The sequence below is a fragment of the Haliotis rufescens genome, unplaced genomic scaffold (genome assembly GCF_023055435.1).
Source record: "Haliotis rufescens isolate VD_foot unplaced genomic scaffold, xgHalRufe1.0.p SCAF_2, whole genome shotgun sequence".
In the NCBI taxonomy this organism is placed as follows: domain Eukaryota; kingdom Metazoa; phylum Mollusca; class Gastropoda; order Lepetellida; family Haliotidae; genus Haliotis; species Haliotis rufescens.
In genome coordinates, this window is record NW_025963890.1 from 67,555,530 (window position 1) to 67,581,398 (window position 25,869).

General features: G+C 40.3%; 2 protein-coding genes across 3 annotated transcripts in view; one reads left to right on the forward strand and one right to left on the reverse strand.

Moving 5' to 3' along the window:
• LOC124134599 (lipoamide acyltransferase component of branched-chain alpha-keto acid dehydrogenase complex, mitochondrial-like) lies at window positions 1-12,334 on the reverse strand. Its single transcript, XM_046499517.2, has 11 exons — window positions 12,195-12,334; window positions 10,601-10,733; window positions 8,985-9,057; window positions 7,834-8,012; window positions 6,944-7,086; window positions 6,481-6,577; window positions 3,924-4,225; window positions 3,101-3,178; window positions 2,087-2,278; window positions 1,056-1,127; window positions 1-560 (listed from the first exon to the last, which is right to left on the reverse strand). The coding sequence occupies exons 1-11, from the start codon at window positions 12,249-12,251 to the stop codon at window positions 393-395; spliced, it is 1,494 nt and encodes a 497-aa protein (XP_046355473.1). The 5' UTR covers window positions 12,252-12,334; the 3' UTR covers window positions 1-392.
• LOC124134598 (serine/threonine-protein kinase Nek8-like) overlaps window positions 12,281-25,869 on the forward strand; it is a 21,004-nt gene continuing 7,415 nt past the window's right edge. Inside the window, exons 1-10 of one of the 2 annotated variants that reach the window (XM_048400442.1) lie at window positions 12,281-12,433; window positions 13,598-13,803; window positions 14,030-14,085; window positions 14,925-15,101; window positions 15,858-15,907; window positions 18,296-18,377; window positions 19,206-19,414; window positions 21,008-21,084; window positions 22,150-22,322; window positions 23,945-24,089. In XM_048400442.1, the coding sequence (XP_048256399.1) occupies window positions 12,387-12,433; window positions 13,598-13,803; window positions 14,030-14,085; window positions 14,925-15,101; window positions 15,858-15,907; window positions 18,296-18,377; window positions 19,206-19,414; window positions 21,008-21,084; window positions 22,150-22,322; window positions 23,945-24,089 (1,222 nt within the window). In that variant the 5' untranslated portion in view covers window positions 12,281-12,386. The remainder of the gene's footprint in view (window positions 12,434-13,597; window positions 13,804-14,029; window positions 14,086-14,924; window positions 15,102-15,857; window positions 15,908-18,295; window positions 18,378-19,205; window positions 19,415-21,007; window positions 21,085-22,149; window positions 22,323-23,944; window positions 24,090-25,869) is intronic. The other variant, XM_048400443.1, reaches the window with a different exon arrangement.

The window sequence follows — 25,869 nt, forward strand, 5'->3', positions numbered from 1 at the left end:
CACAGCCAACTCGTTGTCAACAGATATTTTCCAAATGTTTTCATGTTTTTAATCAAGGTGCTCACCTGATTTGATGCATTTTGTGATGTAAGACCCGTTTTATCACAATATAGATCTTGATTATACATCAGATCATCCTGACTAGGTGCTGCCACTTTGTTTGAAGCAAATGCAAGTGATATGAGAAGTGGAATTTGATTGGTCCATGGGAGAGGCTTAGAAGGGACATAACTTGTAAATGAAGGCGCTACGATTGAGCCCAAGAATTCCAGCCTAGCTTGGCAAGGTTGGAAACTGGATTTTCAATATCAGTTAAATCTCGTGCCTCGGGAGGATGCCTTGTGTTTGAGTTGCAATGAGTAATATCACGAGAATACTATGTACATATCACATCACTTCAGATCCAGTATCATTGTGGTTGGGTTCTCTAAATACATCTTCCACAAGTTGGAGAATCGGGCCATGGTGGCACCATCTACAATTCGATGATCGGCAGACCAGCTCACTTGCATGATGTGAGCTTTACGCACGTTGCCATCACGGTCAAAACGAGGCACAGCCTGCAAGAACAGAAAGCAATCATATTCCTTTTGTATTCAAAGCATAATATCTATAATTATTTATGAAATATTTACATTTATGGAGCCTGACAAATGTATGGACCACAGGCGAATAAGTAATTCCAAGTAATTTTATGGGCTAACCAAGTAATTATAGGGATGATAAAAAAAGATTTCAGAAAAATATGAAATTTATCATCGGTTCTGGGGGACTAAATGTTTTATGTGTATATTGTAATGGCATGGATCACAAAAGTGACCCTTGATATAATGAAACCAGCAGAAAATTCTTATCTTTGATAAACAATTTGAACTGGACCAGGCAAACCAGTGATTGAAAGCATGAGCAATTATTCATGGCATTGGGGCACGATGACACACAATACGCAAGTCAAAGAGTCCAAGTCCATCCCTTCTCTCACGACAAGGAGCTTGTGGATCTTTTTGTCCCTGAATACCCCCGTGGTCAGTCACATGCTGACATCAAACACTCACCTGTATCCTGCCGATGGCTCCGATGGCAACTTCAGGAGGAACAATCACAGGCCTAGCATATGTCCCTCCAATCTGTGTGAGTTAAGGAGAGTTAGTGAGTCAATGTCATTGTAGGCTGCAGTCAGCCATAGTCAGGCTTTATCAGGCAGCTTGAAAATAATGTCACAGTGGTGTTAGAAATAGTGAGCAACTATCCAGACCCATACTGGCAATAATGTCACAGTGGTGTTAGAAATAGTGAGCAACTATCAAGACCCATACTGGCAATAATGTCACAGTGGTGTTAGAAATAGCGAGCAGCGATCCAGACCCATACTGGCAATAATGTCACAGTGTTGTTAGAAATAGCGAGCAGTGCTCCAGACCCATAATGGCAATAATGTCACAGTGTTGTTAGAAATAGCGAGCAGCGATCCAGACCCATAATGGCAATAATGTCACAGTGGTGTTAGAAATAGCGAGCAGCGATCCAGACCCATAATGGCATATTAACATGCAATCACCAACTAGAATGAATTTTTATTCAAAAACATATGTCTTCCTGCTCCTTTTTCTTTATACATTAGCAAAAGATGTTAACTGTAAATGTGTTTGCAAAACTGAAACACAATAATAATAAATTGTAGCTCAGAAAGGTAATGGTTTCATTAACTGTAGAGTTTTGGCATGAAAACAAATATCAAATTGTTTCCATGGAAACACAAATAAAAAAAATAAAAAATATGAAAAGATAATAGCTGAGCATGTGGTCTTTGCACATGTTTATTTTTTATTCAATTATATTCATTAGTTTGAGAGTGATTGCTTGGAAACAAAGCCTAGAGTTGTTTGAGACAAAATCACATTGTCTAACCACCCATTTCATTAATAGGTCACCCCTTATGACCAGCATCAACCAGCAATACTCCACTTGGATGCCCCTTGGTAATTCATTAAAGCTAAAGGGATAACAGATTCGCAAAGCCCTTTTCCACTCAATGATTGTTTACTTTACATCTGTCTACCTATCTATACACAAGAAGAAGACTTACCGATCCTATATTTGACAAGGAGAAAGTTCCACCAGTGAGATCTGATGTGCCAAGTTTCCCTGCTGACCCTAATTGCTGAAGTCGATTCAACTCCGCTGCTAGCTCGAAGATGCTTTGTGATTGGACATTTTTAATATTTGGAACAGTTAGGCCATCCCCTGTGTCCATGGCAATGCCAATATTATGAGAAGCCTGTGAAATAGAAAAATTACATGAGCTGACCAAAACCCCAAAATCAGGATGAATCGGCATTGGTACAATCAGAGAATCCTTGCATGACAAAGGGACCCAACTCTGCACTGCTAATTGCAGTGCTTAGATGACGGTCCCCAATAAGTGATGGTTGTTGATTGCTGCACCGATTCCAGTTACCTATTGTACTAATTCCAGTTGCCTATTGTACTAATTCCAGTTGCCTATTGTACTAATTCCAGTTGCCTATTGTACTGATTCCAGTTGCCTACTGAACAAATTCCAGTTGCCTATTGTACTAATTCCAGTTGCCTATTGTACTGATTCCAGTTGCCTATTGTACTAATTCCAGTTGCCTATTGTACTAATTCCAGTTGCCTATTGTACTAATTCCAGTTGCCTATTGTACTGATTCCAGTTGCCTATTGTACTAATTCCAGTTGCCTATTGTACTAATTCCAGTTGCCTATTGTACTAATTCCAGTTGCCTATTGTACCGATTCCAGTTGCCTACTGAACAAATTCCAGTTGCCTATTGTACTAATTCCAGTTGCCTATTGTACTGATTCCAGTTGCCTATTGTACCGATTTCAGTTGCCTACTGCATCAATTCCATGTCCCATGCTTTGAGGAATTAAAGTTGACGATTGTTCTCTAACAATTTCCAGTCACACGGTACTACATTGTATTTGAAAAATGCTGTTCCCCAGAGATTGATCCCATACCCCTGTTCCTATTTCATTTCATGTTGTCCAATAGAACCATCACAGTAAACATGCTATTACAGTAATGAAAGCAACAGTCAATATTGAACTTGAGTACCTTGAAGATGATGTTTTCTACCTTGTCATCAATGCTGGAATTTAGAACAGGGAACTGAGACAAGGCCAGGGATGCTGCCTGTGAAAAGAATAATATTTAGAACTAAGGGTGTGCGGTATTATTGGTATATCAGTAAATGGAGGTTCATCTTTCCACGATACGTATCACAATATCATTTTTTCATCCTGTATATATCGGGTGATGTCAAATAGCGACTTTTTAATGTCATTTTCTTGCCAAATGTCTTCACTGCCCTGAAGCATTCGTCAGGGGCCCCAAGATGGCTGCGTATTTATTGACTGAGTAAACATCATGTTGTACCGGCATCTTGTTTTTTTCCATTTACCGGTATGAACTTCAGTTCATACCTTAATGTATCAGATTGCTGCTGAATTCAAAATTTATAATTATACAATATATCGTGATACGTATCGCAAAATAGCCTTGTGCATCACAAGATATTGTGATACACTTTAAACTTCAAATACCCATCCCTATTTATTACATTGAGTTTTAATTCAGATGCTGCAAATAATGACCTGATGCACACACACATGAAATAACCAAAAGAAGAATGTTTTTTCTTTTTAATTAACCTCGACATTGTTTCACTGTGATCACAATATATCCACATGAATATTTTTCAGTACAAACTTTCTTAATTGATTCCATAGATGAGAAAATGACTGTGATGTTAATAAAAAAGTACCAGTATTTATATAAACAAATCTGTTAGACAAAGCAAGACAATAATAAGGTCCTGAGTTATCTCCCCTGAATGCATTCACAGGATAAAGCAATCAATACAATCAATGGCACAAACCTTGATAAAAACTGGCATGTACGAAAACTTGATGCCCCTTTTTTCCGCCACCTTCTTGAGATCTTTCCTGAGATTAACAAGTGTTGTGACATCAATTTCATCATAATATCCAAAATGTGGAATCTTGAGAGCAGCACTCATTGTCTTCACCATAACCTTCTGCATGCCTTTGATTGGCTGAGTGTAGTCCTTTCCCACAGGAGTGGGGGTCCTTAGGACAGGGGTTGGGGTGGTGGCAGGTGCCCTGGCTGCCTGGGGCGACGAGGCGGGGGATGGAGGAGCAGCCTGTTTGCCTGTAAATGCTGTAACATTGTAACATGTCGATGTAAACACTGTATAATGTTGATGTAAACATTGTAACATGTTGATGTAAACACTGTATAATGTTGATGTAAACATTGTAACATGTCGATGTAAACAATGTAACATATCGATGTAAACAATGTACAATGTTGATGTAAACATTGTAACATGTTGATGTAAACACTGTAACATATCGATGTAAACATTGTAACATGTCGATGTACACACTGTAACATTGTAACATGTCGGTGTAAACACTGTATAATGTTGATGTAAACATTGTAGCATGTCAATGTAAACACTGTAACATATCAATGTAAACATTATACCATGTCGAAGAAAACACTGTTCATATCGATGTAAACATTGTAACATGTCGATGTACACACTGTAACATATTGATGTAAACATTGTAACATGTCGATGTTAACACTGTAACATATCGATGTAAACAATGTATAATGTCGATGTAAACATTATAACATGTCAATGTGAGCATTGTAACATGTCAATGTAAACACTGTAACATATCAATGTAAACATTATACCATGTCGATGAAAACACTGTTCATATCGATGTAAACATTGTAACATGTCGATGTACACTGTAACATATTGATGTAAACATTGTAACATGTCGATGTAAACACTGTAACATATCGATGTAAACAATGTATAATGTCGATGTAAACATTGTAACATGTCAATGTGAGCATTGTAACATGTCAATGTAAATGCTGTAACATGTCTATGTAAACATTGTAACATGCCAATGTAAACATTGTAACATGTCAATGTAAACATTTTGGCATATTGATGTAAACACTATAACATATCGATGCAATCATTGTAACATATCGATGCAATTATTGTAACATGTCAATGTAAACATTGAAACATGTTGATGTAAACACTGTAACATGTCAATGTAAACATTGTAACATGTCGATGTAAACATTGTAACATGTCCATGTAAACATTGTAACATGTCGATGTAAACACTGTAACATATTGATGTAAAAGCGGTAACATATTGATGAAAACACTGACATTTATCCAAAACTAGTCAGCTATATCGCAGAGATATGGCTACAATGAAATAGCATCACAATGCTTTGTAGACCATTGTGACATCATTACCATGACATCACTACTCTCTCTGACACTGAAGCTGTTTTGGAACTATTTACACTCAGCACACTGCTTATTACTGTTCACAAACAGAAAAACTTGGATGGATGATTTTGGATGATACACAGGATCTCACCGCTCGTGTGTTCCAAGTTCCAACATACCAAGACTCGAAGATAAGAGTAAAATATCCTTGATAAACCCTGGATATCTAACTTTTATCAACCCGTCTTGACATATTTGATCTTAGAAGACAATAAGACGCTGTAACAATGAAATATTGCTCTAGCATATTGCTGTAAACATGAGTTAATGAATGTTGACAGTCAGTCAGCAATATTCCAGCCGTATCAGCCTGGAAACAGTTGAGTCCAGTCCAGGCAAAGCACTGGTAACAATATGTAGCAATTCATGCCATTAGGACACAATGATCAGGGCCATGTTCTCAAAGTGATCTTTGTGCTAAGGTGATCTTAACTCCCATACATTAACACAGACTTCATTGCAGCGTAAGATGGCTTGGTGGAAGGGGGGCAGGGTACCGTGGTACGAAGCCATCTTAGTGCTAAGGTGATCTTAACTCCCATACATTAACACAGACTTCATTGCAGCGTAAGATGGCTTGGTGGAAGGGGCGCAGGGTACCGAGGTACGAAGCCATCTTAGTGCTAAGGTGATCTTAACTCCCATACATTAACACAGACTTCATTGCAGCATAAGATGGCTTGGTGGAAGGGGGGCAGGATACCGTGGTACGAAGCCATCTTAGTGCTAAGGTGATCTTAACTCCCATACATTAACACAGACTTCATTGCAGCGTAAGATGGCTTGGTGGAAGGGGCGCAGGTCACATGTTGGGTGATGCCAACATCCAGTTAGTTTTGGGAAGTGATTGATTGAGTAGATGATTATGACTGATTGAGTATGGTTTTACGCCGCTTTTAGCAATATTCCAGCAATATCATGGCGGGGGACACCAGAAATAAGCTTCACAAATGTGGGGAATCAAACCCGAGCCTTCGGCGTGACGAGCGAACGCTTTAAGCACTAGCAACCCCACTGCCCCGTTTTGGGAAGTGACAAATATACACAAACATTAAACAGTTGTATGACTGAAGCTAACCAGAATCCCCGTGGTCCAGACTTTCGATGTGTCTGGTGATGTCCTCCTTCAGTATACGGCCATCTTTCCCCGTGCCCTCCACATCCTTCAGGTGTATCTGACAAAATACGAAACAGTGGAAATGATGTCGATGAATAACATTTCACAGGCATGGATCTTTATACCAGCCAGTGCTTCTGGTAAATAATCATCTTCTTGCAACTGTGTTCGGCGTCATGTAAAATAAACAAAAAAATGCTGGTCACATCATGATATTAGTGTCTGTCACAACAATAAATAAAGGGTAAAGAAAAAGGAAGCAACAAATTCTACTTCACAATATTCGTTCACAAATCACAGTTAAGTTACAGCTGTGACCAGTTGTTCGCCTAAAGCATAATGTCCTGCCCTACTGCTGATTAGCGGTATCATGAATGAAGGTCAAGGTCACAGTAGAGTTTTCCTCCCCGGTGCTGTCACGTACCTTGTTCTCCATGGCCAGTCTGCGGACCGCTGGTGTTGCCAGCACTTTGCGGCCGGACTTGGTCATCTGCATAGAGTGGTCCTCGAGCCGCAGTTCGTTGCCAGAGATGTCGACTTCCTCAACATCTTCCTCCTGCTTGTGACCTGGGGTGAAAGTGAGTTTGTTTGTTAGTTTGTTGTTTAACGCTGCACTCAGCAATATTCCGAACAGTAAATAATTGAGTCTGGACCAGACAATCCAGGGATTGACATTATTAGCATCGATCCACTCAACTGGGATACAATGCCATGCATTGACCAAGTCACTGAGCCTGACAACCCGATCCTATTAGTTGCCTCTTACGACAAGCGTGAGTGAGTGAGTTGGGTTTAACATTGCTTTTAGCAGTCTTCCAGTTATATCACTACGTGTCAGCTTAATGTGGGAGGAAAGCCCAAAGTGATGCAGGTCTTAGACATTTACCACTTTGCTGAAACCCATCAGCATGGGAATGGTGCTGACAAACCCAGAAACATAATCGGGGCTAAACGGGATTCGAACCCACAATCATTAGTTTCAGCCTTGTCCCAAAATCTGCACAGGGAATGAGGACGCCTTAGACGACTGGGCCACCTGTGCCCCCCCTTGGGGTGGGAGAGGGAATGAAACGACTGCACTGTTTAATGTTTCTCTCCCAAAAATCAGCTTTGGTCGAGGAATTGCTTATGCAAAACAAAAAAGACAACTCTCAAACACTCATATGTCAGTCAAACATCTACAAAACTTGAAAGTGTTGAAATACTGCCAGTCAGGAATAAACTTTTATCAGAATTTGAAATCTGGCAAAGCTGGAAATGAGCTGATATCATATGGCAATAACTGTTTGTGCAACTGTTTGACACCAGACTTACTAGTGCCCTCTGTCTCGATGTCCACCAACGCCTCCCCCACCAATGCTGTTTCATCCACACCATAGTGGAGTTTCTTTACGATGCCATCGTAACGACTGGTAATAGTCACGGATGCCTTGTCGCTCTGAACTTCACAGATGCTGTCAAACTGGGCGACCTTGTCGCCTTCCGACACGTACCTGAAACATCGGAGCCACGATTCTTCAAAACAAAGAAAAATCTAATTTGTAGTTGAAAAGATGCCATTTTCTATGACATTTTTTTGCAGGTTATAATAAAGTGAGAGAGTGAGTGAGTTTGGTTCAAAGCTGCTGTGAACAGTTTTTCAGTAATGTCAGCTCGTTGAGGAAGAGCACCCAAAGAGATGCAGGTCTTTGACATTTACCACTCGAGTTTAAGCCACAAGCATGGTGCTAACAAACCTAGAAACACAAATCGGGCAAAGAGATTTGAGCATAGGTTACTGGCATACCTAAAGGATGCAACTCTTCACAGAGAACTGCGTCACATGTGCTCATTTTTCAAACATACCTTATGACAAAAATAACAGTGAAACTACAAGTTGTTATGAGGTCAAGTTGACTCCCATACAGCTGTATTGTGTATCTGAGGTTAAGTTGACTCCCATACAGCTGTATTGTGTATCTGAGGTTAAGTTGACTCCCATACAGCTGTATTGTGTATCTGAGGTCAAGTTGACTCCCATACAGCTGTATTGTGTATCTGAGGTTAAGTTGACTCCCATACAGCTGTATTGTGTATCTGAGGTTAAGTTGACTCCTATACAGCTGTATTGTGTATCTGAGGTTAAGTTGACTCCCATACAGCTGTATTGTGTATCTGAGGTTAAGTTGACTCCCATACAGCTGTATTGTGTATTTGAGGTCAAGTTGACTCCCATACAGCTGTATTGTGTATTTGAGGTATCTTTGGTTTTTCGCTGCTTTTAGCAATATTCCAGCAATATCACGACTGGGGACACAAGAGATGGGCTTCACACATTGTACCCATGTCTGGAATCAAACCCAGGTCTTTGGCGCGATGAGTAAACGCTTTAACCACAAGGCCCTCTGCTCCAAGAAGACAAGACAAAGATTAGGGTGGTCTAACCAAAGGGGAAACATAATCAATGAGATTGAGAAACACCATACCACTCCTTGATGATCACCTCTCTGATCCCTTCACCAATATCGGACAACTTGAACTGCATAACATCTTCAAGTGCTGAAACAAGAAGAGTGAGTCAGTCAGTTTGGTTCAACGCTGCTCTTAACACAGGTCATCTTCATGTAGGGGGCAAGCCCGAAGTGATGCAGGTCTCAGAAGTGTACCACTTCGTGAAACCCATGAGCATGGGTATGGTGCTAACAAACCTAGAAACATAATCAGGGCGAACTGGGCTTCGAACGATCATACGTTTCTTGCATGCTCAAGGATGCAACTCGGCACAGAAAATTGCGGCGCTTTAGCCGACACAAGTGCCCCTGAAACAAGAAAAATACACTTGGAACATAATCATAGCCTCACCCTTCAGGCCAGTCATGTTTGTGTTAATTACAGATTGATATTGGATTGATTAATGTCCAATAAAGAATGAGATCAACAGAAATTATAAATTCTTTCTCTGTCTGTTTCATAAAACTAACAATAAACAAAAGGGTAAAACTTTAAAACATTTTACATCTGTCCAATGATGTTCTGTTTCTTACTTTTTACCTGCAACAACGCCAGGCTTTGAGACCTTGTTCAAAGACAGGCTTTTGTATTTTATACAAATTATACTCAATATTTTATCCACACAAACTCAAAGAAATTAACTAAAATTATTTGAAAATAATCAACAACAAAATTCAAGTCAGTTTCTTTGGTTGTAAACTAAAACTGAAAAATACATGACAACGTTGAAATCGATTAATTGGAAAAGTCAAGTAAAAAACTTAATATTTAAGTGCATTCTTTTCATATTTGGAATTTTCATATCACTGAATTATTATTTCTTCAATCACATACTTCAACGTCGAATGTACAGTATTCATGATACTTCGGTCAGGGCAAACATCACTGTCTGCATGTAAGAAGACTTCTTCCCAAGGCAAGTGTGTCCACAAGCCTATATCAAAGCCTAGTTTCTACCCTTGCCACATCAAGGCCACTTATCTTGGCTCGACCCTGGCAACACCTCTTGTAGATCACAAGTTGTGCCCGTTGTAACGAAAATGCGATATCCAATCAGATCGCTGTTCTTATCCCGTATAGCTTCACAAAGATGGCGACTACCATAGGCAATGACCTAGTTGATCAGATAACAACAAAAAATCGTGATTTTATTCCTGATTGAAAAAAATAGGAAATCGTTGGGGGGGGATTAAAAAATGAATAAGACATATTCATGTCAACAAAGACAGCAGTGGTAAATCACTTTCGTACCAGTCGAGGATGTTGATTTTGTGAAATGTTTCTCAATTGGACTATCGATATGTGCGATAGCCCAATCATATTTAGCACAGGAAAGGGGGCTTGATGTGGCAAGGGTGGCAACAAGAGAAAAAAAGGCTTGTAGACGCTCTTGCCTCGAGAAGATGGTGAGAAGAGAGCCCGAAAACATTACAGATGTCCACAGGAACAGCTGTGGAACTAAGGAATGGCTGTCATGACTACCAAGGCAAAAGGAACCCACAATCTGCAAGCCAAGGGACACAACTCTGCATACACATACACACTCAAAATGTTTCATCACTGTCAAAGGAATAAAACACAAAACAATTACCTGTAGATGTTCGAAAATATCTTGGTTGAAGAGTTTTCTGTCCAAACTTCTGTTTCCTTTCACCACCAATCCCACAAATGTGATTTGTTGCGGACAGAGTCTGGTATTGTCTGCACTTAGCAACACCATAGGCCTGTTTGAAAATAAGCAATATACCTACAATAACAAACATGAAATAACAATATCTAACCTTGAAGTAAGATACTTGTTTCTGATTGGTTACTGAATTTTGCCCACATACCCCGCTGACAGATAAGGTAAAAATTTCACATATCCAGCTGGGAAATGACGACATTCTTACCAATCGAACACAACAATCTGAATATGTCATCTTGAAACTGAACACCTATCAAATGCACTGCCTGCAAGCTGTCAAGACGTCCATTATCTCTAAGAAACGGTTCCTTAGCCATACATTTAAGAAAAATGTCATTTAGGATCAGATGCAGGGATAAATCCCTGGGTCATAACTTTCAACCAAACGCTTTTAAATATAAATATTTTGTTGTGCACTCATAACAGATTTTAGGTCGAAGTCCAAATTGGCAAGATACTATAAGAACATTAATGAGTGAGGGGCTCATGGCACTGTTAGCAACTAATACATGTTGGATAGCAAAACCCAAGCAGTAGAAGCCACAGTTTAGCTTCTAGACCCAAACAGATGCTGATAACATAGCTAGAAATAGAAGCTCTGTACTCCTCTGTCTTTATTGTCGGTCACTGAATTCCTCCTCCAAAACATACTTGGAAGTTGTCCAAGTTAGAGTGAGTAAAGCTTTCAGGAATATTCCAGCCATATTCCAGCAGGTGACACCAAAAATGTCACTCATTGAACCCATGAGGGGGGAATGCCCTTGAATCTTTGGTCTGTCGATGTTACAATTCAACACATTAACCACTGCCCTTTCGAAGTCAGAGGATCATTCTTAGAATTCATACTGCATGGATATTTTAACATTAATCTTTTAACCTAAAAAACACTCAGCTACAATACAGAGTAGATGCCATGTATTTAATCAAAACAAACAAGAAACATATTAAGAATAGTATTGAGAATAACCATATTCTCTGAACAGCAAAATAAATTGCAAGTTTCAGATATGATCATTTATTTATACTGGCAAACTCACAACAATATAATAACTGAATCTGATAAGCGTGAGTAAAACATTTCCATTAGGGCAGGGTGACCCTTTACTCGGGGAGGGCAGGGTGACCCTTTACTGGGGGTATGTCGTGGGTGTGATGATTTTGACCAATCAAATTCGTTCAAGACACAAGAGGAGATAACTTAGATTCATGTATCACCTGTCCTGTCATTATATATTCATTTTAACCAATATTGCCAGTCAGTGATTGAAATAAATATACCATGTGAAAACTCATGTTATTAACAAGCAAATATACACATTCATTAATGAAAATCCCGAAACACTTTTCAGCATTACATGGCCCTTGTCGGCATGATACATCTCGATCTAGATTTTGGTAAATACTATATGAATCGTTCATTTGACAATTGCATAATATGCACTTGGTTGTCATTAAAAACACCGTGCATGGTGCGTTCATAGTCAGCCTTGATACACACTATTAAACGAAGCTTTCTTATGCTTGAGTTGACGAGCCGTGTAGAGATGGTAGCCATTTTCCTCTCCTCTCGCAGGTGCGCGATTTCCGCTTCCGGCGAACTGGAGGCTGCAGATCGTTTACATGTTGTCAGAGTGATGCGGCATCTCGAAACTTCCTGACTGATTAAAAATGTGAAACAAAACGGGAAAATATGGATAAATACGAGAAGATCAGAGTTGTGGGGCGTGGTGCTTATGGGTAAACAGGAATGGTTTTATTGAAACAAGGAGTCACATAGACTGTAGGCTAAATGATATGTTTTAGAACAGGGCCTGTCTGACACAATGCTATAATAGTGACAGGTCTAATCTAGGCCTATAATAAGTGAGTGAGATGTTGTTTAACGGCACAGTCAGCAATTTTGTTTTTCGAATTTCATATGGGATCGGGAATATTAAGTGGAAGTGTAAATGTATCACAACATTTGTAACTAAACATGCTAAAAGATACTGAAAAATTGGGATGTAAAAGGGCATGTATTCATCATTATAAACATTATCATAAGTGATGTAGAGTGTGATTTCATACAAAGATCTAGAGATTAATATGCGAGCATGTGTGTCACTGATTTTATGAAACGAGTGTCAGAATTCTTGTATTTCCTGAGTGAGAGCGAGGGTAATACATGAATTCTGACACAAGTTTCGTAACATCAGTATGACTCTTAAACTATTTTCTTTATTACCAATTCTTTCCCCCTTTGCCCCCCTCTCCTCCTTAGAAAAAGGCAACATTTTCAGAAAACCACTATAAGATTTGAATGATGTCAACAATGCTGTCTGGGTGCTTGAAACAATAAACTAGTGCGTGTAAAATGATATTTGCACAAGTGCACATATGGTTTTTAGGAACTCTGTTATTTCTAACCCTGAGGTTAATAATTGAAATTCCAAGGCTTTATCAATAACATCATCTAGGTGGCAAGTGGTCCTGTATACAGTGCACAGGTCACAAATCAGGTGAAGTCAAGCAACATCGGTCACGGAGAGTCAGATAGATGACTGTGTTCGGCATCTCTTTCAAGTTTCTAGGATGTCAGTCTTGCCCACACTGAAGCAAAGGCTAGTGACTTTGTTCTAAACATGCCTCTGTTTACCCAGCAGTGAATGTGTACCATGTAGTACCCAGTAGAGTGAAATGGTAATGTGAATGTTACCTTTCTAGCACCTCACAGCTAACTTGGGTTGTGTACTCCCCAGGGAGCTGAGAATGAAAATTAAGTGCACACTGATCCATTGGGGTACTACTTGGGTGTGGATTTAATACATTATATATAAAATACTCATTATTTTATTATTACAGCATTTCTTGTCTGAAAGCCATATCTTCTCAATATAATTTTATTTTCTACTTTTTTTTCAGCACTGTCCACTTATGCTGTCGTCTCAGTGACCACAAACTTGTAATAATCAAACAGATCCCTGTGGAGCAGATGACGAAGGAGGAGAGACAGTCGGCACTGAATGAAGTCAAAGTCCTGTCAATGCTGCATCACCCAAACATTATAGAATACTATGAGAACTTCCTGGAAGACAAGGCTTTGATGATTGTTATGGAATATGCACAAGGTGCTTCATAGAATCATTATCCCTTTGAACAATGATGTGTTTGTTCCGAAAATAATTTCTTAAGCTTTCATCTAAATGTTGAAGGCAAATAACCTATAGAGTCTACAGGCAAATTGAAATGTCGGATTCAATGTCGGATTGAAATGAGATGGTACTCAGTTACAGAATATCATGGTCCGCATCAGTTACTCAGCTGTCACAATGGTAACCGTCATCTCTGTTTCAGGGGGCACACTGCTGGATTATCTTCAAAGCAGAAATTCAAATCTGTTGGAAGAAGATGTAAGATGATTTAGGGTTTTTTCATATTCATCGTGTTCATGCTCATATTCTCCATGGAGGCCGTGGAACCTCCTTATCTTGAAGCCCTCAGGACCAACAGAAATATATCAGTGGAGATATCCGATTATGGTGTAATGACCAAGATTCTGCCAGAACCATCATGCTACAAGTTAATGGAACAAGTTAACTGTGAAATTATAAACACATTTCTCAGTACCGTATTCGACGTAATAAGCGCCCAGGGCGCTCTCAAAATTAGAAATAGGGGGCTATTATTAGAATATTATATTGTCGAAAAAAACAGTGTTGACAGATAAATTCTGTGGTTTTTGCTGACAGCCTGAAATGTTTATATATGAGAGATATATTTTTCCAGAATTTAATTGCCCATAATTAAGGGTGCATGTAACACACGAGTGCGTATTATATGCGAATAAATAAATCTTGTGTACATTGATCAATCGGAAAGGGTGCTAATTGGGATTGTTCAAGAGCCAATATATTAACAAATATTGCCGTGGGCGCTTATTAGAGCGGGGCGGTTATTATGTCGAATACAGTATTTGTTTGTTTGACAATGTGTGAAACCCATTTCTGGTGTCCCCCGCCGTGATATTGCTGGAATATTGCTAAAAGCAGTGTAAACCATACTCACTCACTTGCTCATTGTTTATTTGAAAAAAAATGAATAAACATTGCCTTAAGAATGCTGATGGATAACTACCAGCCTCAGATGAAATGAATGTTTTATGTTTTACCATGTTTGCAGTATCCCCTCTTGAGATATTACAATGTTTTACTCCAAAGTATTCATAGATATGTATTCTGTTTGTTTTCAGGAAATACTGAAATTCTTTGCCCAGATGCTGTTGTCTCTGCAACACGTCCACTCCAAGAATATCCTGCATCGAGATCTCAAGACACAAAACATTCTCCTGGCCAAGAAGAAGGAAATAGTGAAGATTGGTGACTTTGGGATATCTAAAGTTCTCAGCAGCAAAAGCAAAGCATTTACTGTATGTATATCTTCACTTGACAGCATAATTTAATTCTTTATGGTGAAGGAAGTTCACTCCTGAAAATTGTGCCTCAATATGTTGCGCAGGTTTTGGATGATTGTTATTTCATGACCTGTAAAATTGAACTTTTTAAATGAAGGTTGTTTTGTAAACTGTGTTTGTATTCTTTATGCGAGTATTGCTTTAAAAACTCAATTAAAGAACAGTCGCTTTGATATTAGATAGATAGGTAAGAAACAGTTCTGAAAATAATTGTGATCCAAGAATTGAAGTAAGCAACCATTTGGTATTCCTGGGGAGGGTGGGGAGTAATTTGTTCAAGAAAATGCCTGAAAAAAAGGAAAATGTTGCCTTTCGCTGGACATGTTGGCTGTCATGAGTGTAATCAGTTGTAAGAAAATAAGAAAACTGTTCAGGTAGTTCTTTCCAAGAAAAGGGGCGGTCGGGTAGCCAAGTGGTTAATGCATTCACTCGTCACGCCATAGACCCGGGTTCGATTCCCGACATGGGTACAATGTGTGAAGCCCATTTCTGGTGTTCCCCGCTGCGATATTGCTGGAATATTGCTGGAATATTGCTAAAATCGGCGTAAAACCATACTCATTCACTCACTTACTTTCCGAGTAAAATAATGTTTGTCTTAAAGCATGACTGAAAAAGAATTCAAACTCTGACAATACTTTATATAATTATTACACATATGTTAAGCTGTTTGTTTATTTACATATCTGTCCCTGTTTTATGTATTCCCAGGTTGTGGGGACACCTTGCTACATATCTCCTGAACTCTGTGAAGGAAAACCGTATCCTTGTGTTGATGATAATGTGACAATGATGTCTAATCAAATCAAACCTTGCAGAGACAGACTATGTCTCCAGTCTCCCATGCTTGTCATAGGAACTGGACCCGTGAAGATCCGGGGTAGAATAGGTCTTCAGCAACCCATGAAAAAGGCAACTATGCTTGTCGTGAGAGGTGACTAACAGGATCGGATGGTTAGGCTCGCTGACTCGGTTGATACATGTCATTGATCCCAATTGTGTGGATGGATGTTCATGATATCAATCACTGGATTGTCTGGTCCAGACTCGATTATCTACAGACCACTGTCATATAGCTGGAATATTGCTGAGTACGGCGTAAAACAACAAACCAACCAACCATAAGAACTGACTAAATGTGTTTGGAACAATAGGTGTCCTGGCTGAATGTTGGTCATCCTACCTTGATAATGCGGTCCTTGCTCATGCTATCATCCACTGGTTTGCCTTGTCCATAACAGAATATTTACCAACTGTTGTTATATAGCTGGAGTAAGAGGACTGTGGCATAAGGGAACATTGACATGAAGGGGGACTAGGATTGGGGAAGTCCCCCTTAATGTACAGGATCAGGTGGTCAGGTGACTTGGTTGATGCATGTCATTGTATCCAAAATGTGCATATCGATGCTCATGATGTCAAGCATTGGTTTGTCTGGTCCAGACTCGATTATTTACAGACCGCCAACATATAGCTGGAATATTGCAGAGTGCGGCGTTTAACAACAAACAAACAAAGAAATAAATTTTTTATCATTGCGTGTTTGCATGTGGGAAGAAAACCCATCTTCCAGAGGCAAGGGGGTTAACTGACTATAAAAGTCCAGTTTCCACCCTTGCCGAACTAGGCTGGAATTCCTGGGCTTGATCGTAGCGCCACCAGTGGCTATCACGACTTATGTCCCTTTAATGCCTCTCCTATGGACCAATCAGATTCCACCTCTTGTATCACTTGCATTTGCTTCAAACAAAACAGCGGCGGCGCCCCGTCAAGATAATCTGATAAATAATCAAGGTCTATATTGTGATAAAACAGGTCTTACATCTCGAAATGCATCAAATCACATGAACAGCTTGATTAATAACATGAAAAGATTTGGAAAATATCTGTAAACAACAAGTTGGCGCTGCACATGCTTTGAAAATCCTGCAATCGACCGAAATCTGCACAACAGTTTATGAACCGGATTTCAATTTCGTTGCGAGATTTTGATTGGACTATGCATAGACTCATTAGTCCAGCCAAAATGTAACTCCATTATACCAGCCAAGTTCGACAAGGGTGGAAACTGGACTTCTTTAGTCAGTTAACTCTCTTGCCTCAGGAAGATGGGAAAACCGGAAGTGATGCAGGTCTCAGACATTTTCCACTTTGGGTATTGTGCTGAAACCTAAAAACATAATCGGGGGGAACCGGGATTCAAACACATAATCATAGGTTTCTGGCATGCTCATGGGAGGCAACTCTGCACAGCAAATTGTGGCACCTTAGACGACTGGGCCACCCTTTAAACTGATAAAATGGATGCGATTTCAATTACTAATTATTATTTTTTTACTGTAGAGTTTGTTAGTGGTCAAATACATGTTTAGCTCACCTGGCTAAAAACTGCTAGAATTGAGTTGATTCCAACAATGGACTCATATATTACCCCTTATAGCCTCCAAACAATGTGAATTTGGTTTCTATGGCAACCATATTGAGAAAGGTTTTATTTGATAAGGACATAATTGGTTAGCCTTTGGCTAGTACACAGTGCAGGTTAGTTTGGGAATCAAGGGATAGAATCATGCCTGTGCTTATTCTAGGGGCTGAATTAAGTTGGATTAGGAATTGGCAACATGTGACATGACTGATTGTTTTAACATGCCCCAGCACAGACTGATTGTTTCGTAGGCTTCCATGTTTGGGCTGTTGTACATGATAAAAAAAATGTATGTAAACCAATAACAACTTTTTTAGAGTGGGAGAATTCCTCATATTAAGAAAGATTGAGACTGAAAAAGTTCTGCCAAAATAATAATTTTTAATTATCCTTTCTCACACCATTGCATTATTTCTCTGTTTCAAACAAACAGTGGCAAATGGTTGGCTGGTTTGTTGTTAAACACCGCCCTCAGCAATATTCCAGATATATGATGCGGTCTGTAAATAATCGAATCTGGACCAGACAATCCAGTGATTGACATCACGAGCATCGATCCACACAATTGGGATCAATGAAATGCATCAACCAAGTCAGCGAGCCTGACCACCCAATCCCGTTAGTGGCCTCTTACGACTGCAGTGTGAAGCAATATTATCAACCTCTGTGCAGACATGGTATATAGGCTATATTACACTATGTTATCACACCTTGACGTTGTCAGCTACAACCAGAAGAGTGACATCTGGGCTCTAGGCTGTGTGCTGTATGAACTTGCCAGCCTCAAGAGGGCTTTTGAAGCTGCGGTAAGAATAAATTAATCACAACTGTAGGAAATTGTACTGAGTACTGAGACATTATAAAACTGTAACAGTTGTATCATTAGTAGACCCAGGACACGAAACAATAAGGAGTTGTATAGACACTAGTACTAGGACATGAAATGATTAGGAGTTGTATAGACAGTAGTACTAGTACATGAAACGATAAGGAGTTGTATAGACAGTAGTACCAGGACATGAAACGATAAGGAGTTGTATAGACAGTAGTACCAGGACATGAAACGATAAGGAGTTGTATTGACAGAAGTACCAGGACATGAAACGATATTGAGTTGTATTGACAGAAGTACCAGGACATGAAACGATATTGAGTTGTATTGACAGAAGTACCAGGACATGAAACGATATGGAGTTGTATTGACAGTAGTACCAGGACATGAAACAATATGGAGTTGTATTGACAGTAGTACCAGGACATGAAACGATATGGAGTTGTATTGACAGTAGTACCAGGACATGAAACGATATGGAGTTGTATTGACAGTAGTACCAGGACATGAAACGATATGGAGTTGTATTGACAGAAGTACCAGGACATGAAACGATATGGAGTTGTATTGACAGAAGTACCAGGACATGAAACAATATGGAGTTGTATTGACAGTAGTACCAGGACATGAAACGATATGGAGTTGTATTGACAGTAGTACCAGGACATGAAACAAAAAGGAGTTGTATTGTTAAAAATTCCAGGAATGAAACTGTAATGATATGATCACTTCAGAAATCTTATTAAATTTCCCAAACTATCTTCCAGAACTTGCCAGCACTCTTCTAAATATTCTATTCCAGAACTTGCCAGCACTCATTCTAAAGATTATGCGTGGGACATTTTCGCCCATCTCGGACCACTACAGTGAAGAATTGCGGTCCCTCATCCTCAGCATGCTTCACCTTGACCCAAACAAGCGACCTGACATCAACCAGATCATGGCACAGCCAATCGTCATCAACGCACTTCTCACTCTACACACAGACATGGGCAAGGTCCCTTGTACCAGGTGAGTCACTCAAGCTTAAGTGTTGATCCGTGTCAGTATTACAAGGACATATACAATGCAAAAGAAGTTAAAGACCACCTGATTCTTTCCTATTATGATAGTTAATTTTTCATGCCATGTATAAGGGGCTAAAGCAAGGACTTGTCGGTATACTGTGTCTGAGTGGGGTATTCATATTAAACTGCAGCATGGTATCTCAGTGAGCGGCATCTGTCCGGACTAGTACAAGCAGCCTCCCCCACACACACGTGCATGTACGTCGCTATATAAGTGCAATAATCTTGGACCCATCTTCACTTAATCTAAACCCAATTTCACTTCACCGGAACAATTAGAAATATTCGGTTGTGTGTCAGTACAAAGATGTACTGTTTTAGTTTGTTTTTGGTAGGTGGGAAGAAAGTTATTAAAATAAGACAAATCAGATTATGACTTTGTTTTTGAAGTCCCTATCTGAATATGTTGCCCTGTGCACGCATTTTGTTAAGACCCGTGAAGATCTGGGTTAGAATTGGGCTTCAGCAACAAAAGACTTGTTGACTTGGTTGATGCATGTCATCGTATCCCAATTTGTAGATCAATGCTCATGATGTTAATTCCCATATTGTCTGGACCCAGCTTGATTATTTACAGACAGCAGCCATATAGCTGGAGTATTGCTGTGTGCTGCGTTAACAACAAACAAACATCTATTTCTTAAGAAGTGTTGTTCTTTAGTCAGTAGATCCATAACCTAAGTTTGAAATAAATATCACCCTATTTTAGAGTCAGGCCTTGTCTGTCTTACAGTCCTGGATGATATTATTTTCCATTCCGCCCTGCTCATACTGTAACGCTGTAGCCCTCAATGAAGCAAGTCTACATTTTCCACAGGTTTAGTAATCTTCCATCTCACTGGGGCTCCTTTACAATTAAAATGTAGCTGCTTGTTGTAATCAAAAATATTTTTCAGAATCTACCGGTAAACAATAGTCTTAGTCAGGCCATGAACCACCACGATGCAAGGTCTAGCCATTATGTCACATCTTCCCGAGGCAAAGGGAGTTAAATGACCATAAAAGTCCAGTTTCCACCCTTGTCGAACTAGGCTGGAATACCTGGGTTCTATTGTAGTGCCACCAGTGGCTATAACAAATTATGTCCCCTCTATGCCTCTCCTATAGATCAATCAAATTCCACCTCTCCTTTCACTTGCCTTTGCTTCAAACAAAATGGCGGCGCCAAGTCAAGACTTCGGATCGATAATCAATATCTATATTGTGATAAAACGGGGCTTACATCCTGAAGAGAATCAAATCAAGCGAGCACCTTGATTAAAAATATGGAAAGATTTTGAGAATATCTTGATATCTGCACATGCTTTGTAAACATGGAATTGACCGAAATCTGCACGGCGGTTTACAAACCAGATTTCGATTTCACTGCCCAATTTTGATTTGACTATGCATAGACTCGTTAGTCCAGCCAAAATGAAACTCCATATTACCAGGCCCTGAATCAACTCACAGGGAAGGTACAGTTTACTGCAACAACTGCTTATGATAAAAAGTTGTATTTGTTTATGTCAGTTTTTCAAGCCCTTTTGTCATTCAGAATCCAAAGACCTTTATCCAGCATCCCCGGGACTGGGAGGGGCAGGGTGTCAGCCCGGGGGATGCTGTCGTCTCGAGGTGAGTTGACAAATTATATATCAATGACGGACATCTACAACTACTGGTATTAGCGGCAGTGGCTCGACTAGTTTCAAGACCTTGCGATACAGCTGGTATACAGCTGATTTATATTATTCAACAACCATGATTGTGATGTCGCCACCAGATTAAGACCGACTCTGCAAACATCCTTCATTTAGGATAGCAGCTATTTGTGGAATTAACTTCAATCGGTAGTAAAAGAAGTTCATTTCAACTGTTTGAACAGAAAATAAACCAGAAACAAAAACACTCTGACATTTTGTATCGGATTGAAAATGGGAAAGCAAGTGTTCTACATACAAGACTTAGGCATGCAGTCTACTTATTAAAGCCGAATCTTATAGAAAATTATATCTGTAATTGCGGTTCAGACTCTGAGAGTATATTATGATATTTACTTGAATGTCGTAATTACATTAGATCTTGAAGACTAGTAGTACTTGGATTTGGCATTATAAGTTGTAGCAGGATCACGAGGGATGTATAAAACTCCATGAACCCCGAGTGATCCCGCTGCAACAAATTTATCTTACTGACATGTAGCTTGCGCTGTGTCACGTGACTTCCATTGACTCCATTGGAAAAAGCATGCATCTTTTTGCTTTGAAGCGGGGTATAAGGGATTTATTCTGCCTCTCAGAAATCCACATGCAGTCTGTATTGCTTGTGGTGGGGTATAAGAGATATAGTCCCCCGCTGACTGAGATATTTATTACCCTCAAAGGTGGGTTCCTCTTTATCAAGATCACGTTGACCAATCAGATCTCATCATTCTGACATGGACGTATGATAAATATTTTAACCTACTGTTATTTGTCGACCCAAACTCAGATAAAATTCCTTTTTTAAGGTGTACATAATTATATTCGGTCAACTCATAGATTTAACTGATCGATGCTTTTGTGTGCAATTATGTTTTTTGTAGATAGTTCATTACAGTGTTGATATGTATTCTGTGCTTTTGAAAAGGAAACTAAGTAAGCTCCTGGAGCTATTTTCCAATCCTGTTGATTGTCACTAAAACATGTGTGAATCAATCAGAAGGCCTCCCTGCCAAGCCTGCTGCCCTGAGTTCCGTGTACTGCTGGGGAGGGGGGAAGACCTCCCCGGTCAAACTGCCCCTCCCTAGCTTCGAGACCCAGGTGATCCAGGTGTCCACTGGTCGAACACAGAAGGCGGCCATCACAAAGAATGGGAGGCTGTTTGTGTGGGAGGTAAGACTCTTCTTTTGTTGAACTGGTGTTGTCATGACAATCCGTAGTTCAAATAGGGATGACATAAAATAGAAGGTTTGTCCCTCCTTTTGGGGGTTAGAATAGGTCTTCAGGTCCCCATTGCTGCCTGAAGAAAGCGACTAAATTGGATCAGCTGGTTTGGACTCAATTTGTTTGTTTGTTTGTTGTCTAACCCCTCACTCAGCAATATTCCAGCTATGACAGCGGTATGTATATCATATCATCGAGTCTGGGCCAGACAATCCAGTGATTGATATCATGAGCATCCATCCACGCAATTGGATTACGATGAATGAATCAACGAAGTAAGCATGGCTGACCCCCTGATCTCCTAAGTCGCCGTTCACGACAAGCAGGGGTTGTTTAAGACCTATTCTGACCCAGGTCTTCACGAGTCCAGACTCAGTGACTTGGTGATCATATGTCATCCTGCCAGTGCGGGATGTTGCTCATGATATCAACCACTTGTTTGCCTGGCCCAGACTGTTATTTACAGGCCACCATCATACAACTGGAATATTGCTGAGTGTTGTGTTAAACAAACAATAAACAAAAACATGACATGACAGTTGTAATTTCTGCAAAGTCCGACAATGTGACACAGGTCATGGACACATGGACATGGTGCCCCCTAGACTTACAGATCCTTCTCTTGTGCAGCATGTGGAGGGCAGGGGAGGCCCAGTGATCTATCTAACTACAATTTGCTATGCAGAGTTGAGTCCCTTTTTTGTGCCAGGATCAGTTGATACGTGTTGAAATCTCAGTTTTGACCTTATTATATATAGCCTTGGTTGGGGTAGCCTAGTGGTGCAAGAGTTCACTTGTTATTCTGAAGGCCTGGAGTTTAGTACAGAGTTTTAGTTTCTGTTGTCAGCCCTGTGATATCACTCACTCACTCACTCACTCACTCACTCACTCACTCACTCACTCACTCACTCACTCACTCACTCACTCACTCACTCACTCACTCACTCACGCGAAGATCCGGGCTAGAATAGGTCTTCAGCAGCCCATGCTTGTCGTAAAAGGCGACTAATGGAATCGGGTGGTCAGGCTCACTGACTTGGTTGATGCATGTCATCGATTCCCATTGTGTGGATCGATGCTCATGATGTAAATCACTGGATTATCTGGTACAGACTCGATTATTTACAGACCGGCGTCATATAGCTGGAATATTGCTAAGTGTGGCGTAAAACAACAAACCACTCACTCACTCACTCACTCACTCACTCACTCACTCACTCACTCACTCACTCACTCACTCACTCACTCACTCACTCACTCACTCACTCACTCACCCACCCACTCACCCACTCACCCACCCACTCACCCACCCACCCACCCACCCACCCACTGCAAATGTGGAACCTACCAGAAATTGGAAGTATGCCACAGATACGCTAACACTTCCAGGATCTTATCCCTTCCATGGAGTCTCAAATAGAAACAGTAAGTGAGTGAGTAAATATGGTTTTAACCCGCTTTTGGCAATATTCCAGCTATAGCACTGCCGAGGGACACCAGAAATGCTATATTCCAACCAGCATAAGGGCCTACCCACTGTTTTGTTGAGCATGTCAACACACTTGTTTCAGTCTCCTGGTGTTGGGGCGGAGATGTCCATCCCCGGCAGCGTGGACAGTGCTAACCCAGCGTACGTCCCACGCTACCTGGAGGGTCAGGCTGCAGTCACCATACAACACGTGGCCTGTGGGGATCTCTTCGTGGCCTGCCTCACAGGTGAGTAGCTTAGACACACTTCACCAGCCTTCCACATTCACATGGTTTGTGAGCCCAAACTATAAAATTACACCCTAGTGACAGATGTGTAACTCACAGTACACCCTAGTGACACCTGTAACACATAGTACACCCTAGTGACACCTGTAACTCATAGTACACCCTAGTGACACATGTAACTCATAGTACACCCTAGTGACACCTGTAACTCATAGTACACCCTAGTGACACATGTAACTCATAGTATACCCTAGTGACACATGTAACTCACAATACACCCTAGTGACACATGTAACTCATAGTACACCCTAGTGACACATGTAACTCATAGTATACCCTAGTGACACCTGTAACACATAGGCACCCTAGTGACACCTGTAACACATAGTACACCCTAGTGACACATAGTACACCCTAGTGACACCTGTAACACATAGTACACCATTGTGACACCTGTAACACATAGTACACCCTAATGACACATGTAACTCATAGTACACCCTAGTGACACATGTAACTCATAGTACACCCTAATGACACATGTAACACGTAGTACACCCTAGTGACACATGTAACTCACAATACACCCTAGTGACACATGTAACTCATAGTACACCCTAATGACACATGTAACTCATAGTACACCATAGTGACACATGTAATTCACAATACACCCTAGTGACACCTGTAACTCACAATACACCCTAGTGACACATGTAACACATAGTACACCCTAGTGACACATGCAACTCACAATACACCCTAGTGACACATGTAACTCACAATACACCCTGGTGACACCTGTAACTCACAATACACCCTAGTGACACCTGTAACACATAGTACACCCTAGTGACACATAGTACACCCTAGTGACACATGTAACACATAGTACACCCTAGTGACACATGTAACTCATAGTACACCCTAGTGACACATGTAACACATAGTACACCCTAGTGACACATATAACACATAGTACACCCTAGTGACACATGTAACACATAGTACACCCTAGTGACACATGTGACACATAGTACACCCTAGTGACACATAGTACACCCTAGTGACACCTGTAACTCACAGTACACCCTAATGACACATGTAACTCACAATACACCCTAGTGACACATGTAACACATAGTACACCCTAGTGACACCTGTAACTCACAGTACACCCTAATGACACATGTAACTCACAATACACCCTAGTGACACATAGTACACCCTAATGACGCCTGTAACACATAGTACACCCTAGTGACACCTGTAACACATAGTACACCCTAGTGACACATGTAACACATAGTACACCCTAGTGACACCTGTAACACATAGTACACCCTAGTGACACCTGTAACACATAATACACCCTAGTGACACATGTAACTCACAGTACACCCTAATGACACATATAACACATAGTTCACCCTAATGACACCTGTACCACAAAGTACATCCTAGTGACACATGTAACACAAAGTACACCCTAGTGACACCTGTAACACATAGTACACCCTAGTGACACCTGTAACACATAGTACACCCTAGTGACACATGTAACTCACAGTACACCCTAATGACACATGTAACAAATAGTTCACCCTAATGACACCTGTAACACAAAGTACACCCTAGTGACACATGTAACACATAGTACACCCTAATGACACATGTAACACATGGTACACCCTAGTGACACCTGTAACACATAGTACACCCTAGTGACACATGTAACACATAGTACACCCTAGTGACACATAGTACACCCTAGTGACAC